General features: G+C 40.9%; 1 protein-coding gene across 2 annotated transcripts; it reads right to left on the minus strand.

Annotated features, from left to right (window-relative positions):
• Positions 1–1,111: 1,111 nt before the first annotated feature.
• LOC135502290 (vitamin D3 receptor-like) lies at positions 1,112–16,217 on the minus strand. Of its 2 annotated transcripts, XM_064794997.1 has the most exons (6): positions 16,116–16,217; positions 13,967–14,077; positions 8,322–8,429; positions 7,506–7,684; positions 7,198–7,315; positions 1,112–6,099 (listed from the first exon to the last, which is right to left on the minus strand). In XM_064794997.1, the coding sequence occupies exons 1-6, from the start codon at positions 16,162–16,164 to the stop codon at positions 5,264–5,266; spliced, it is 1,401 nt and encodes a 466-aa protein (XP_064651067.1). In that variant the 5' UTR covers positions 16,165–16,217; the 3' UTR covers positions 1,112–5,263. The 2 variants fall into 2 exon arrangements, with proteins under 2 accessions (XP_064651067.1, XP_064651068.1); XM_064794998.1 differs by lacking the exon at positions 13,967–14,077 and having other exon boundaries at positions 16,116–16,211.
• Positions 16,218–18,194: the final 1,977 nt, after the last annotated feature.

The following is an 18,194-nucleotide window of genomic DNA, read 5'->3' on the forward strand; positions in this document are numbered from 1 at the left end:
TTTGATCAATTAAGCAGCATGATCTATTGTACCGCTAACCCTAACCAAAACATTTAGCAATGCGGGCTATTGTTACACGGACTATCAGCCCTAGGACTACTATCCCTTGCACACCGTCACTAATGGCGAGGCTAGGAGTTTACAGTAACACTAATACCTGGTAGGTCACATTGTTGCACCAGGTCATCATTAAGGATCTGATCGGGGCATTGGAATCTGAGCAGAGATGCTAGCACCTGAACAGGGATGTTGCCATCTGAGAGAAGTTGCCAGCACCTGGGCAGGGATGTTGTCATCGGAGCAAAAACGCTGGCATCTTACCAGGGGTAAGCACTGAGCACTCTGATTACGATGGTAGATTGTTGTAGGGTCAGCTACTCATGCTCAACACTTGATAAGTACATCATGTCCCAGAGAACAAACCGTACCAATTAGATAAAAAGTCAGGCTTAAGGTTATATATGACTGGAGTGACCGCCGAAAGTCATGTGACACAATACAAAGTGTGCCAATTTGATAAAGCTATCTATGGCTTATGACTTGGGTGAACGCCGAAAGTGTGATGGTGCTCATTTCCTGACTTTTGGCACCGGGAAAAGGAAGTTTGGCTGGCATGACATCAACTCCTTGATCACTCCCATGATCACAGGTATATGTATTATATAGGTTCTCAGAGTGCATCAGCCTTATGCATGTCTGTACTTGCATTAGGAGGCTACGGGACTTGGACGAGTCATATGTTGCCGTCCAAGTCATATGTTGCGACTGCTTTCCTTTAAGTGTGCAATACGTGCATTCCAAATAGAGCATGGCTAGGAATAAACAAGTCCGGCTCATCATGGAGGCTTCTGGCAGGACCCAAGTGGAGGAGCTAGGCGGACGAGATATTACGAGATATTGGCCTAGCAAAGTCACTCATGTTTTGAGTATCTTACAGTTCATGCTTGTACATGTACGAGGAATACTTTTATCACCAAACGAAACGGGCCTAGTTCCTTAAAAGCATATCACTCCTAGTGACCTGGGACTAACCGATTCTGCTCCTGCCCCTAGTTCCTCTTCATGTTTCGATAAATCTTCAAGAATTAAGAACAAACTTTCAATATGACTAAATGTATTATTTCCAATATAATCTGTGGCGGTACATGTTCTCAATAATAAGTTAGATGGTGATATGACCTTACACAACATATACAGATCTTGAAAATATACATTAAGTTCTCAATAGAGGGCACCAAAAGCATTTAGTAAACACTTCCTTTCCCAATTCAAAGCACGATTCATATGTTTAGTGGAGGTATCCCAAACGAAGCATAAAGCTGCCAAAAACTAAACTAGTGTCCTTTACAAAAGACAGTGGGCCAAATTCATAGAATTTAGCGCAAAACAGCGTTTAACTACTGAATAGACAGGTTCAGGTCCGTCATGTAAATCTTCACAGAATATGAATAGGCCCTGAAACTGATTAGAGAGAAGTTACCCACGTCTAACCCTTTAACGCCATTTATGAATTTGGCCCAGTGTGTACTGAAGGGTGTCATTTTAGAGGAGTTAGCACTTCATTCCACGGTAATTTCAAAGCAGTTAACACGTATTTCAATTTCACGTTGACATGAAGGCACTATGACTCTATACCGTCACCCTCCTACGACAATCGCCTAACTCACTTTTCGGCCATTTTGAATTTCTTTGCCCAAGTCACCCCTCCCAGAGCATGGCACCCACAACAAAAATGCCTGAGTCATTTACCAATCAAAACCTTGTGTCCAGCTCAATAATGTAGATGTGCCTATCTCAGGTGTGTGAGGGTGACGATACAGTACTGTGCTTAAATATCCGTTTACGAAACATGAAAAGAGTATTTACAAAATTACATGTGCATTTGGCATGTGTAGTAACACCAAGTAGGCCTAGTGACCCGTCACACTGGTTTTCAACGTAAAGGGTCTCCTTCAAGAGGACACAATTCCTCCGTACATTTCTGCACACAGAATTTCCTAAATTTCCTTGTTCTCCTTGGATTAAAACACTTTTTTCATGAAACATGGGTATGCAATTTTCACAGATGAAATGAAAGAATGATACATAAACAACATCACTCCTTCTGTCTTCATCAATGAGTGATCGTGTAGTACATTGTGTAAAAGTAAAGGAACGTTTGTTTATTATAGTGTCACCCCTAATGAAAGGGCCAGCCAGCTTTTTGGCTTATGAGACACTCTTCACTTCCAAACTCCTATCTCTAATGCGCCTGGCGAGAAGGCAGTTTGTACCCTATATTTAACTAGCTGGCGGCTAACCAACCGGCCGCATCGGAAAGAGGTTACCAGCGGGCCTCGAACCTTCGACCTTCCGTTCACGAGGCGGGCGCCTTAACCACTAGGCCATCGAGATCGGTCTATTGTGTACATTGTGTACATTCAACATTGTAGTTCTCTGGTAGCGTGCTTGGGGATGATGTGAAAGGGTGAGGTCCGTCATGTTCACCACCTAAGATACAACTTTTGAGGTAGGGCCTATTCACTAAGATTTATCTAAAGTATATCCATTGTACAGGATAACACTGCAAGGCTTCTTCCTCTCGCGTTAAGAGTAAGTTTGGCCAGATCTATCTGAAAAACACATCAGTTTCCAGGAAGAAAAATTGAGAAATGCAACATTAAGACGGCGCTCAAGTGCTATTTGTTCCATGTTGAGAAAATGATTAACTATCACAATGAGGCAAATGGAAAATGCATTAGGACAAGCTAAGTTCAATGTTTCACGCGTGCTTATTCAACTAACACTAGAGGTGGAAAAGTGGAGCGAAATGAAGCTGGTGTATTTGCCAATAATGTCTTGGCACTGATAGCATACGTATTCATCAAACACGTAATACCACTGATGACACTAACAAAGTATACCTAGAAATCTACACTAAGATTATATTTTAAAATTTGACAATAGAATCTTCTTTAATAGAAATAACATGATGGCACGTTTTGAGAAATTTGTTAAACTTTTTTAACCTACGGTACCCATCTCATAAAATTTCACACGAAATAACATCAGTAAATCTCGTTTTGACATGGGTCAAGATCAATGACACCGGTTATCAGACAGCTGGACACTGGCATGAATTTGGCGTTTAAGGTGATATGTACACGAATTGCCTAATCCCTGTCTCTAATCAACAAGCATCAAGGACACAAATTAAAGCTTTTAGACCATTTTACGAAGAATAATTGGCTTCTGAAATATCACCTTTAAAGATAGCCTGAAATGTTACCTCAAAACAGCAGCACAGCAACGAGGATCAAAAGCAAGACAGAGAATAAAAACAACTAGACTGCTCAACAGTACTCCAGAAATCCTACAATGCCGTAAGACACTGTGTCAATACACTTATGTAGCTTTCAATTATATTATAGTACATTGTGTAGTTCTATCTAACGCCGGCCTTCTGGAAACTTGAAAGATAATAAATGCCATCCGGTTCCTGAAATAGATATGAAATTTCAAACAATTTACAAACGTTATAATGATTAACATGCCATTGCCAACTGGAAACAACTCCATCATATAGCGACCACATCAACAGTAAAACAATCCTTACGATTACCGGACTGAAACAAGAGATACGGGTATCATATATTGCTTATTACATACTATATGTCGTTACAATTCACCACTGTTTTCACTAAGTCAACTATCTACAATTTTTCTGAATTTGAGACCTATGTTTCAGCTGAACATGCGCAACCAAAACTAAGATGGGTGCATTTTGCATCGAAAAGATCCAACATTGTTAGAACACAGTGTGGAAACTTCCCGGTGATTTCCAAGGTCATTACTCAAAATCATATTTGGCCCGAAGTCGCTTTGCAAAAACAGCAAAAACGTGTTATAATGTTACGATCATGACTGGACGAAGAGTACAACAGGCCTATATTTGGCGAGTCCCAAAGGCATCTGAACAACACAGGCAGTGCAAAAACTGCCAAGTGGCCGTTCATTTCATCAACATGCAACAAGGGGAGGGGATTTGTAAATTGGCCGTCTTTCGAATGGAATGCATGCGTGCGGATCCGAATTTATAGCAATCTATTGATTCCAAACGTTATGAATATTTTTTAAAAAGAGGTGGCCTAGGCTCTAATGTACGCATGCGTAAAAGATAGTTGGAGGTACTGAAAAATCAAGAAATTGTGCGGACATGCTTATGAACGGCCCGAGCCCTACTCTACATTTATTACATCACAGATTAAATAGGCACTAGCGGTTACCAGTTTTGTTGGTATCGAATCACGTGTAAGCACAATATTGCCATGAAGTAAATGTTACAGCCACGTGAAGCGGGATCTATGTATGTGCAAAACCGTTCACTTCGTTTTGCGTTCATTCCCATCTCCACATTTTAAATTGTTAGACATTTGAACCTTTTATTTACCCAAGTAATGCAGCGAAAACTATAAAATTCAACTATAAATATCAACTACAGTGTGTATGACATAACAATTTTTATAAAATAAAAGAAAGACTGCTTCAAAACACCTTATAGGACCATTTTTCATTATAATTTATCCTCACAACAAATCACAAAATTCGTTAAAGTTTATTTCATAAAAAGAATAAAAATCGAAGTGAAAGGTAAAAAATATGCGATGAGAAATTTCCAATAAATAAACCTTTCAGCCAGTTCTAGTTGACAGCAAATTACGTTTTTCTCAGCAGCTACGATCTTTTCACCTGCCCAAATTCTCCTCAGATGTACTTACCTTAACAGAAGACAGCATGTGAACCACGAGAAATCAATGTCAGCTGATAATGCAAATGAATTTCATCTGCTCAGACAGACAAAAAGGTAATTACATGTACCTGAATTACCTGAACATGTTTCTCTGAATAGTACATCAAATCGATTCATCCACTTCTACCTACGAAGTGCTGGTACTTCATACCCTACACAAGCGCATAATAAAATGTATACAAAGTTCACATGTACCTCATTATTGACGGCACTGTACCCACCTACTGGGCAGGAGGACATCAGTCTGGCCCATATGTACTGCGCAACAGGTCAAAACTACAACCAGCAGGCTCACAGCACAGCCAGGCGGTAAACATGAGAGTGAAAGACTGATTGTGGCTGCGGGCGTATCGGACTCTCGCAGCTGAAGGCAGCAGTCATCTTCTATACATACAGCAATTATGCACTGGAGAATCATTCCATAAAGCGCTTTATGAATTTTAAGGTTTCTGAGTAGTCTATGGAAAACATCTGTTATAAGTTGAACAGCTCTTTGAGGAGTGGCGCAATCGCATGGACCTCCACTGAACTGAGTAACTTCGAATGCTGGTCCTTCAGGTGCTTTAAGTCCGACAACTTCATGATCAAGCGCGGGAACAAATTCACGCCCGGTCTCTCCTTCTTGATGTAACGTTCCAATAAACAAGCGAACCGTTCCTGAACAACCTCGATTTGAGCTTTATGTTCCATTTCGATCTGGTCCGTCGAAAATAAACAAATAACGCCGAGCAGGTGGAGGATATTTTTATCATTTTCCATGATTTGTGCTAGACCAGCAGCGTAGCGCCCGTATCCTTCCATCATGTCCATCATCTGTTCGTTCCCTTCTCTCTGCACCTGATCGCTGTGGACTTTCGCATTTGGTTTCTGCATTGGCTCCCAAGATGCCGTTTTCGTATCAAACGCAGGCGCCGACAACAAAATGAGCATCTCAATAGCGCAGTGCTTTAATAATTCAATTTGGTCCCTCACGGACAACTTGATGAATATCTCCAGGCCTTTAGCAACTTTTATTAAACGTCTCACGCTGATATCCGCCATATTTACAATATCCATAGTCGTCGGATGTGGCAGCAAACCCTCTTCATTTACCGTTTGTTCGTACATTGGGTTAAATGCCTGGTTCACTATCTCTAATGATTTAGAGTCTTCTTCGGACCAGCTTACTACGGATTCTGGACTTGAATGTGATGATGATGAATCAGTGCCGTCTCGGTACTTCAGTTCCTCCATCTTCCACGCTGACGACGGTTCTGACAACGAGTCTTCATTCTTAACACGTTTCTGCCGCTTTACTCGTTCGTCGTCATCTGAAACAGCAACAAGAACGATCAATCGAGTATTCAAACCATCAATACATACATACATACATACATACAAATAGCATTTATATAGCGCAAAATCCAATTAGAAAAATTGCTCAGCTGCCCTTAACAAAAACACTGTTCAAATAGTTTGGTTTTTAATCTTCTTTTGAACTCGCTGACGGTGGAGCTGTTGCGGGTGTTAGTGTCCAGCGAGTTCCATAATTTGCTGGCATAAACTGTAAAGCTTCTGCCACCAAAAGTCTCAAGGCGATACCTGGGAGTCACCAACAACTCTTGGTTATCCGATCTCAGGGATCGCCCTGGGGCATACGATGGCAGGATGTCCGAGATATATGATGGAGCCATGTTGTTTTTGGCTTTGAACACCATGAGTAAAACCTTGAAATCGATATGATATGGTATCATTTGGCCAGACAGCCAACAAATCAATCATTCGATCAAATCAACTATCAATCAACAACCACTCAACCAATTAGAGCCAAAGCTAGAGGTGGCTGGTGGTCATATCTTACACCGATTGAGCGACTCGGCCTTGTCGGGTTTTGTAGAGTTAAGATACTTCTTAGTTTATATAAGATCCAATAGATGGCGCTTGCGTTTTGAAACATTCTAATGTGATAACTTCTGGTTGAGAGACATATGAATAACAACGGACCAATTACATCAGTTTAACCATGTATAAATACCATAATAGACCTCATTCAGGTCTTTGCAAGGCCGAATTGTTGTGTAACTCTCAGCCGTTATGGAACAAAATGCACTCAAAACAAATAAATGTGTCCAACACATACGTGTTGGTTGAACAGCTCGTCTATAAGGCTGACGTTACATAGGCCTCATTCGTTCACTTCCCACATGTCACGTTCCAGCTTTACTTAACGTTCCTCGGTGAATGCACGGCCTTGTGGCATGCATTCAGTGAGGAACGAACGCATTAAGGGGAACGTGACATGTGGGAAGTGAACGAATGAGGCCTATGTAACGTCAGCCTTAGGATCATGCGTTAGCCTCATTCGTTGTAGTTTATCGATACAACTAATACTACTGCTACGGTATCAATGCCTTAATCCATGCACTCACTTAAAATCATATCTTGCTTCATTCCAACTCTAAAGCACTTCTTTAGGCGACAGCTTTTACAGTACACGCGACTCTCTGTGTCTACAACGCAATCGCCCTTACAGCGCCCTCTTATTGTCTGAAAAAGAGTTAGAAAATGTTGAAAATGTTGAGATGAACTTGGATTCAACTGGATTATCATTGAGCAGCTTTTCAAGGATCGCCACATTCACTGGGTTCCCTGGTTCACATATTGGGAACATGTTTTCTCACTAAACATTTATTGGTTGTTGTCAGTCTAGGGACGTTTTACTGTATCTGATACGTACTCTGAATGCCATCCTCCTGAAGAACGCTTTACATGATTCACAGGATATAACGCCAAAGTTACATCCGATTGCACGATCTCCGCACACTAGACATATCTTATTCTTCTTGGGCTGTTTGGAGCTACTCGTGGTTGGTGATTGGAGTGGTTGCGTTATTAACCCTGAGTCGATGTCTTCCTCTGAAATTACAATGGAAGGCTGAACGTTATTTGAAATGGACAACCAGTCCATCTCGACCTGCCAGGCTTAGCGCATCAAGAGCGTGGTTATGATGTGACTGGTCACATATCACTCACACCGCGAATAAAAAAAAATGTTTATATCATAGAATGATCTTCATTTGAAATCATTGTACTCATAGGGCATTCACTTACGGATCATCTGGTAATAAGGTCAGACATTATGTGCACCTGTTATTGTCGAGGCTGATTTATGCTATAATATTGGGATAAACATGAGCATTATGAGAACCGTATTACTCGCTTACGGCTTTCTCGATAGAGCGAAAACGTCATCCAACTGATATGGCTATACACTTATAACATTATTATGATATGGCCAAACTTTTTTCCAAAGTTCCACAAAAGATTCCTTTCTTGGTCCTTGGAGTCAAACTCAAAGCTTTGAGATAAATTTCAAACCATCAGATTATTTTTTAATCTGAGGGCTCAAGATAAAAAAGGCATACTGTCTGGTGTTCAGCATGTCAATTCGATAGGCCATAGCGCTCATTTTATTTGTCGGGATTAGGGGATGAGGGGGTTAGGGGCCTTCTCAACTTTGCCCCATCTTTATGGAATAGAATACTGGACTTACGTTTCATCTGGTTCTGATGTGAGTGTAAGTCCATGTCGGTCATTGAGTGTTGGCACGATTGGGGAAGATCGTCATTGGGCTCATTTTTAATCACCATAGTCTTGTCAACTGGAAAATAAATAAGTTAAGAGTGATGTTCAGCAGTGGCATAGTCGTCCAGGTCACAGATGCCACAATGCTACAAACGAAAACATTGACGGTTAGTAAATGATTCGAAAGACCTTTGCGACACAGACATGTACCTCTGTTTGCATCCAGCTTTAGGTTGTATCAATGTCTAAGACAAGGTATGGTGAAGCTGTGCTATATGACTGTGGGTACAGTACGTCATCTTCCCCTTCGGACAAAGATGACTTGTCCTCGAGTCACTAACGACACTCAGCGTCTCTGTACCGACCGAATGTCTCCCATGTATTATACGTGTCGGTCACCTATCCAATTGATGACCGAGCTAAGACACTCATAATAGCGAATGTATGTTAGAGAAGATGCGGTTTAAGCAGGTTGTCATGGCAAGATTACCCGTGGTACAAATTTTGATTCGACACGTCTCGTAGCAACAAGCTACTAATAACGAAGAATTTGTCAAACTGACGTATGCAAGCATGTTTTGATCAGAGAGAAAGTTGCTACTACTATGGAAACCATTATTATTATTAGCCATGGAGCCGCCATTCCAGTCGTAATCTGGGATCACGCAAATTAAATGTCGTAATTACTGTCCATGTTTTTTTTGACTGAAACTCAGTGTGCATCTCAATCATATGCAGTATCATTGACCTGATCTCAGAATGAGCAGGAATCCGATTGTTAAGTTATACAATATAATTATCATCTCCAAGCTGTCTCTAACTTTATTTCCTTGAAATGATCAATCATTTATCATCACAGGACCCATACACATGGACGCATACAACTAGGCGACACAAACAAGTTGATATACATTCGACTTTGAATAAATCTGACATGCATAGAGGTTCTTCACTGACGTCACATGATGACGCTGCCAATTGCTTTTCACTGCCATATTGGCCGTAAAGGAAATGCATTGGCAGGTTGCCGTCAAAATGCCAGGTCGTGACGTCTATAATAAATGTGAGTTATAAATTAATCCAGCTCGGCAAAAGTGTCAAAACATGTAAATGCTTTTGATGCAGTTCATATGAGATGAAACAAATTGACACAAAAAGTATTGATTTGCGTTACATGTGGCCAAATGTTTGGTAAGTCATTGACGATAATGAGAGTTGTTCGGAATCAAACGTATATAATCTTTTTGGATCACCCAGTACATGAAATAGGCCAGGTGGTTCTCCTTGAATGTACAGGTACTTGAATGTATCTTGAAAATGCCCTTTTATAGGTCTCCTCATTCATACTATGAGTACCATAGACTATATCATCATTAAAACGTAGCACATTTTGAGCCCAGCGTTGTGGAATAGAATGAAAGAGAAAACACATTCTATAGCACGATGGCATATGACACCGCGCCTTATGTTGTTGTTGCCATATACATATTTGATGCTAATAACATAAAACTTGTTGGGTCGGTGACCTCACTATGTTATGTATATCAAGAGATGTACTGCAACCTTCACCAGGAATTATTAGACAGACCGATGATATTTCTGACGCTGCGTCATTTGGAAGCCATTTTTAGCACAATGATTACTGTTTCATGCTACAAAATGACAAGAATGCGAACAAAATGTATTCTAGAACACAATTTGGCTGTAAGAAGTGTGAGAGAGATCCCACTTGGCGATGAAAATATGGATGTCGTGAGACGGGATTGATATTACAGAGGCCTTGACTTTAACTGCAATCCAACCGATGAGGGTTATATCCACACGCCTTGCGCCTGGCTGGCTTCAAACAGTCTAGCTAACGATGTTATTCTCAGGTATGAACCAGTATTCATTTGTCAGAATCAAACATGATTCAACTACATGTTCAATTAACTACAAATCCAGGAAGAAAACCCCTCCGTGTGTTTGCATATGTTTGCACACCGTAATACATATCATGCAATGTACCTTTAGTTTCACTGAGTGTAATCCTGTGGTAAACATACATAGATCTTAAGAGCATTGATCCTGTGTAAAATTGTATATAAACTCCTCAACATGGTCCTTGAATTGAATTGAGTTGAATTGAATTGTGAACAATAGCTTCTTGGCAGACTTGTTAAAATGTGATCATTCAACAGTAGCCGCCATTTGCCTGTTGTTCTCTATGATTATTCCCGGTCTAATGTTCTTCACCTTTTCCCATACTCAACTTCCAGCGGTATTGCCTCCGTAAAGATGCGCGTTGTGTGGAAGCTTAGCAATGTCAACACATTGAGGGTCAAGATGCATTTTCCTTGCATTCACAAGGCCTGAAACAAATAATGCCAATGGCTGTGAGATATCTCCTGAATACAGACAGCTCTAGCCACGTATCCTGACATGTCACTACCTGATTTCCTCGCTCGAGTTTAGCACGTTGTGTTTTCAACTCGAAACCCCATAAAGCTTTCTGAGGAGGCAGATAATCCCATAGCACTTGTGAACAGATCCCGAGTAACTGAAACAAGTGCTACAATACAGTACCGGTACCGTTTACTTACCGTAAAGGAATTTCATTCAAATATGTTTCTCATCCACATGTCAAAAGTACATCCTGGAAATAAAACTTGTTTACGATGTCTGTGTCGGTATTATTGATTTTTTTACAGTGGTATGGTGTCATTCACCTTTTCATGACTTTATGCTCCACGGATAAACCGTTGACCCCATTAGATTTGTTTCCAATATACAAACTGCCCTGAGGGCGGGAATGCCCTATTTTGAGGGAGAAAATTGGTATGGGCAGCTGCATATTTGTTATGAGGGGGGGGGGGGGGGGGGTTGAGGAAAACATCGGCACCGGGTGCCCACCTGTCTTAAAATATGAGTCACAAATTCCATCCACAGAACTCACACAATACATTCTGATGGTGTGACGTCTTTGCTGAAAGATTTTATACATTGCTATCCACTGATTGGAAGTCACAGAAGATGTGCATGTCATATTGGAAACTAAGCGGATTCCACTGACAGAAAATCAATAGGTGGGAATATGCAACTTTCATCTCCGGAAGACTCATCTTCTTGGTGACGACCATGTTACAAAAACTGAACACTCAGAAAATGAATAAGACCAACTAATGCTCCATGCTCTTACTTCATTTTTTTGGTACAGAAAGGCCTAATGGAAATATAAGTTACATGGAGTTTCGGCTTTTAACTCCACTGACAGACAAGTGAACATGGACGGAGTTGTCCCTCATTTGTCGTGATCCCCTCATCAAAATCATCTGTTCTCAGGATCTTCGACTATCTCTAATCGCAGGTAGCTGCAATTTAAATCATGTCTTAAACAGAACAACTTCCAAGTGTAAAGCCAGCCTCCCAGACCAATTTTACAAATGGGCTCCTCTCCTCTCCCAAAGACAAAATGCATTTCAGGAAATTCTTTTTTTTTTCGGAATAAAATCCAGTGGGATAGTCCTGGAGAGCACCGGATACACTCGAAAATGGCAAGGTAAAAAGTCTTTGATGAAAAAAAGTTGTTATTTTCTAAGTGTGTGTACTCGTAAAGCTCTCAGTTGATTATAATTTTGCGATATATCAAACATATCATAGCCTGGAAATGTTTTCGCCATTTTAGAATTGGGTGCTGGGATCAAACTCCTGAAATCGCTAATGTTTTTCAGTTGTTGACATTTTAGTTTTGCAATTTTCGCAAATGTGCTGTCACAGATAGCGCCGGCTCGGTTCTTATAACGGCAGTCATGTCTTGTTATGATGTATATTCCTTTCATTAGGTCTAAAATGAAATCCCCACCACTGGTAAGAAATTGATAGTTCTATTCCTGAAATGAACCCTGGCCATTCACGCGGTCTGGCAGCCAGACGAGAATGGATTAGCCAAGCGACAGAATGTCGTGGCAAAGGCTGAACATTGGATTAATACGCACTGATAAAGCACTTTTGAACATGTATATAAGATCATGATCTTCTGTTAAGAAGGAGATAAAGAAGGATAACATCAATCATTTTTTTTACACAGGAGATCACATTCTTATCAGTGCTTCCACTATAGACCCTCGAAAAATCTGACTTTCAAGGATACCGCCTAATTTTTCATAGGTCTCTCAATGTAGATTGAGAGCAAATTCCAATTACCAAGGGTCCTTCTGTAATTTTTGTGGTTAAAAATACATTTTTCTGAGGTTAACGGAAGCACTGTTCTTATGTTGCTTTACCAATTTAGACCAGGTTTTCAAACCAACGCTCGTCACCAGTTTCTCCGTATTCATGATAAACTCCAAGTCACTGCTCTACTTCGACATGTTGAAGGGTAGTTCTATTACTAGAGTAACGAACTTGAATAAGAAGGGTACGCACATCCTGGCGTCTCCAAGGGCAACCATGACAACATGAGCGTCTCGAGCCCCGAAGATGATTTCACTAATGAGGAGGGCCGGTACAAAATGTACGTTGTGCTGGTGAGGACAATTAGAACATTATTTCCGCTGACTTGTAATCGCCAATAGAACTAGATAATGAACGCCCCATCTTAGCAATAGCAGGTGTCATAAATGGCGTTGTCAACTCATTATCTTCTCTATTTTCTGCAGGTAGATGATTAATTTGGTTTAAAAGCCGCGCTTTCATCTTTTATACACAAACTGACATAAATCACTTATCAAACCTGATCCCTTTTGATGCTTATATACTCGTTGTTGTTAAAATCCTATTCGGAGATGAACAGTTGTGCCATACATGGTTTGACATTTTCCAAATATGGGCTTACTGATGAAAACGGTATCCCTAGTTTCGAAGGTGTCAACTGCGATGAATTTGCTAATTTGCTGACATCAGAAGGTCAGTGGCTAGTAAATGTATACTTTGTTTTTTATCGTAATACATGTATGTTCATATTTATGATAATTTTAGTGCAGTGATAAAAAAAAAAAAAAAAAAAAAAAAATCTGTTAGGTGTTTAATTTTGCTGATCCAATATGGCTGATCAACGCAAAATCAACAAAATCATCAGCAAAGGGGCACAGCAAAACTTTGAAAAAGGACGCACAACCTCAAGTTCAAGCACTCTTTTAGCAGCTGTGCAGCTGTGTTAAACACTTTTAGTTGGTTTCTCGTGGTAGCGTTCCATGACAAATGGGAGAAGTGTGTTTGAACACAAGTTTTCATACCCAGTCCAACCTATTCATTCGTCTCACTCAAAAAGCACTTGAGAGTCTGTTGCCTAACAGTTTTGTATGGTTATGCCAGATGTACATACATGTACTTGCTTTCACAGATTCATACAGCTGCTTAGCTTTTCAACATCATGTCTACTCATTCTACACCTTGATCTAATTTTTTTTTCAATTCAGCAAGAATGGATAGTGTTTTGATAACTTGGGCCAAACAGCATCCTGGCTTTTCATAATTTCTATTTTTGCCCTGCATTTAAACATGAATGGCTAATGCGATTCCATCCAGCACTGCCCCCTGTATTTTTCCGGCAGTGCCCTTTCCTGCCTTGTAGATTTCTGTCGAAACACTTATGGAGAGGCAAAATTAACAAACACAACATTGACGAGAACTCACCCCCTTTGGTTTTCAAGCGAGGGTACATCCTGGCATTCAAATCAACACAATCTTCCTCGCCACTCCTGTCGTCGAAGTCAAAGTCATTGTTTGTGCCCCTAGCGATATTCACTAGGAAGAGAAAAAGGCAGCACTAAGGAATCGTTCATTTATAGTGTTATTTTAGCACATTTTTTCAGTATCCCCTGCCTCCCCTTGCACACGTAAGAGCCCATGAAACCCTCCGCCACCTGCGTAGATTAGCAATTAAGATTGCCATTCGATATTTGTGTATGTCATGCATGTAGTCAACAGGGACAGGTGATGTCGTCATATATAACACAAGAACTTGAAACCGTACCTAAACCATGAACATCTCATCGTTTTCATACAATAGACTTTTCTCATTGTTTGTTACAGCAAAAAAAAGTTCACTGTCAAAATTTGGTTTAATCATCTCAGTGTAATAAATTTTAGAAAGGCTTTTGGCTTTTAAAAACGCGTCGGACCACTCTCATTTTAATAATTTTATAAATGTTTTTGCGTGGACACCAATTTTGTTGCTACATGTATGATACTGTTTATAAATGTTTTTGCGTGGACACCAATTTTGTTGCTACATGTATGATACTGTTTAAAAGTCATATTTTCACCGTTTCATGCACTTTCAAATTGTGCACTTTTAAAAGGATTTTTCAGACATCTGGATATGCTGTATGAGGGTTTTAAAATAACACAGGTGAAAATCATATCAAATCAATAACAGCGTACCAATGTAGACAGTCGTGCCTCATCTTGAATTTCGGTGCAACACTCGGCAGACCGAAACCCACATGCTTCCAGCCATGCCAGCGGGAGTGCGTCCCATAGAAATGCCAATGTTGTGGGACTTGACTTAAAGATGGGGATCTATAATTCGCCATGTGGGGGTCATCATGTTTTGCTGACAAAAATACACCTGTCACACATTTCTGTTGGTATCTGCACACGTTTGTGCCCACTCGACAAAATAAATCGGGCCTACCAACGACTGGTTCAAAGTTCAGGAGGATGGCAAATACAGGACATCAATCGTAATGAAAGTTTCATGGTATGCATTCATAACGGCCCCTTTCGGAGTTGCATCAGTCTGAGGTCATTATGACCTGCCTGGTGTCCTTGACTTGTAACACCGGTGTGACAGCGGATATAGTCCCCCTGGAGTCATAGTCCGGTAGCATTGTATTTGACCAATTAAGCAGCATGATCTATTGTACCGCTAACCCTAACCAAAACATTTAGCAATGCGGGCTATTGTTACACGGACTATCAGCCCTAGGACTACTATCCCTTGCACACCGGGATATCGTGACTTAAAATTAACTAATTAGTGATTAATTTATTTGGCTCATTTGAGACTTATTTTAGTCTCTAATCAGCAAGTCACATTGACTGACACTTATCCTAGGCCCTGAGCATGGTGAGCCAGGTTCACCAACTTGGGTGAGAGAGTCACAGCATATGAATTGAGTGAAGACACCTTACATACAATCTACTTCATCATTTGTCCTCACAATATCATTAAACACCTGTTGGAACACCTGTCCATATGAGATGTATTCAGATCATCTCCTAATTTTAGTGTTTTTCATATCTACGTTCTGACCAAAGGTACCAAGCTGAACTCTCCAATGACATAACCAGATCGCAGTGGTGTAGCAAGCACAACACTAGATCTATCATTAGGATAGGCTTAACCACAGGGATTGGAGGCACACGATAGTACTTCTGGACTTTTCTAATATCTTGTAATTACCATTTTTACCTCAAAATGCACAGAGAACTACGTACTCTTTCGCCGTGTGAACTTACTTAGGCTATTTACCTTGATACGGGCTACCCAAGGCTGGGTAACAATACTATTTGTGACCTGATCAGACCATTACGGTTGAGTGACAAGAGGTCAGCTGAGTATGTACCTTTGGCCAGATCTACCTAAAAACACTGTAAAGTATGTATGTAGGCCTTCACTGTTATGTTTAGTACACCGTGTAGCTATGTGCACTTCATACAATGCATCTGCATAGTACATACATGGTAAACAAGTTCAACGACCGCGTGTCGAGGGGAAATACAAGGCTAACACAACAGACACACACGTATCAACTAGAATGTGAAAATATTAACTTACAAGGCTCTAAACCAGGAGTGTCATTCCTGTGGTCCATATTTTCAGACATTTTTGGCTCAGGTTATTGCCACTGAATATCTAGAGCACGGGCTGACCTTATTAGTTCATTCAGGTCTCAGAGGATTTATATTTTTGTAACAGTACATCTGTTTTTGACAGATGCTTTTAAGATCATGAGAAATTTTTAATTTCCATTTGCCTGAATTTATTGTATATAGTCAAGCTGTTTGAACTATGATGCATTACCAATACAGTTTCAAACAAACCAAAAATACCGGGTGCGATGTAAATATATAATTTTATCAGCTATACAAGACTAGAATTGTAGTTTGTCTGGGCTCCTTATCCTCACTCTCGGCGCTGTAGTCTAAAACGTACCGAGGCTGGGGGACCAGGCAACATTCGACCTTGACGTGTTCATGAAGTGGGCCATCTTTTTTTACCCCTATGTCATATTGAAATATCGAAGACAACTGGTGCCAGGATGGAAGTGGGTTATTATTCATGTAATTAGGACAACTATTTGAAGGTTAACGTACATGCATACAAGTACATGTACTTTTGTAGATTTTTAAGGGGATATTTGGGGGGGAGGTGAACGGAGTTCAGTTGAGTTTCACTCGATATATACATAATTGCTGTCGATATATCATTATCATATACATTGTATCTTAATCTTGTTAATGCACTCTTAGACTAAGTTTGTTGTGAAACGGGAAAATGAACAGCTTGATTGGCCTACATGGTCGGGTACACTACACAGCATGCCTTTATATATCAGAGGAGCAGATGCACCAGTACGTGTCTCAAATCGTTCACCAATAATGCTGTGTTCAGACTCATAATACATCAGGTGTGTTGTCTCTCGAGAGAGAGCGAGAGAGCGAGAGAGACCGTAGCTCCATCTGAGAAGAATCCAATGAACTAGACCAACTCTCCTTCCCTCGAAACGTCTTCATAAACCAACGAAATGCGGGCCTGGAATATGCCAGCGAATGGCTCCATCCCGGCCCAGCCTGGTGCACCCTCGCCCCTGGTGAAACAGGGCCGTACTATCGAACCTTTTGATCAGGTTTTTAGACGGGGAGGGGGTGCAATAGGCTCACGGGGGACGGAACAGCCCTTTTTTGCCCCAAATCTGCATGAAAAACACGTTTTTTGAGATATCTTGGAGCCCACCAGCACCCCAACTAAATTCATCCCGGTGGGAACTCAAAATGGATTACAGTTCAGGGTTTCTTGCACACGGCCCCTCAGACTTTAATCTATTCAGCTCGTCTGAAACCCTTAAGCACCTGGTGGTTGTTGCCCAGTGGCTTCCCCGTGCGACATGTCAGGTAAACAAATAATCACCTCATTGTCAAGGACGGATTTGTGTTGAGTGTGGATGCCTACCTACCTGGATAGGCTTCCATCTGAGAGCCTGGCTACCTCGTAATGCTGGTAGTTGGAAGTACCACCCGCCACTGCCTCATGCACAAACGCCCCCCCCCCCCCCACCCCTTACAAAAAGCTGTAGACCGGTGTAACGCCTAGGGATTCTGTTTGTTTGTGAGTGTTCCTCTCATTGTTTGGGAACGCTGAAAGATAGATGGACATGTTTTCTGTGTTTTCGTCTATGGGAATGTCATGGTCTCTCTCGCTGTCTATTGTATGGCGACACTGAAATATGGGAGCATCCAGAGATGTTACACCGCATATGTTATTGTTACACTCTAGTCCTCATGCAGTTCGTGATACACGTAGACCGCGGATTGCTCTCCATCCTTAATGTCGACCAAGGAATTACCCGCAATCAAGTGACATCCGCAGGACGATGAACCTAGACCACATCATCATAGAACATTCATTGTCTGCGGGACAGCTGCCGGGACAGCTGTCTTGGCCAGTCGAGAAAACATAATAATTTATCATATGAAAAATGTATGTGCAATGAATAATTCGACAGATACTATGTATTTTTAGGAATGTAGATTAGGGAATAGAATATACTCCGAGGTCACCAGTGCTGACATCTTGTAAATAAAAAAATTGTAGCTTTCAACTACAAAATTCCTACAATTAATGGTAACAACCAGC

This window comes from Lineus longissimus, chromosome 18, assembly GCF_910592395.1.
Source record: "Lineus longissimus chromosome 18, tnLinLong1.2, whole genome shotgun sequence".
Classification (NCBI taxonomy): Eukaryota; Metazoa; Nemertea; class Pilidiophora; order Heteronemertea; family Lineidae; genus Lineus; species Lineus longissimus.

Coding starts and splice junctions, on each gene's coding strand:
- LOC135502290 (XM_064794997.1), bottom strand. CDS start 16,164: ATGTCTGAAAATATGGACCACAGGAATGACACTCCTGGTTTAGAGCCT. Junction 8,430..13,966: donor TCGCTTGAAAACCAAAGGGG/GTGAGTTCTCGT, acceptor TTTATTTTCCAG/TTGACAAGACTATGGTGATT. Junction 6,100..7,197: donor GAAGCAAGATATGATTTTAA/GTGAGTGCATGG, acceptor TTGCTGTTTCAG/ATGACGACGAACGAGTAAAG.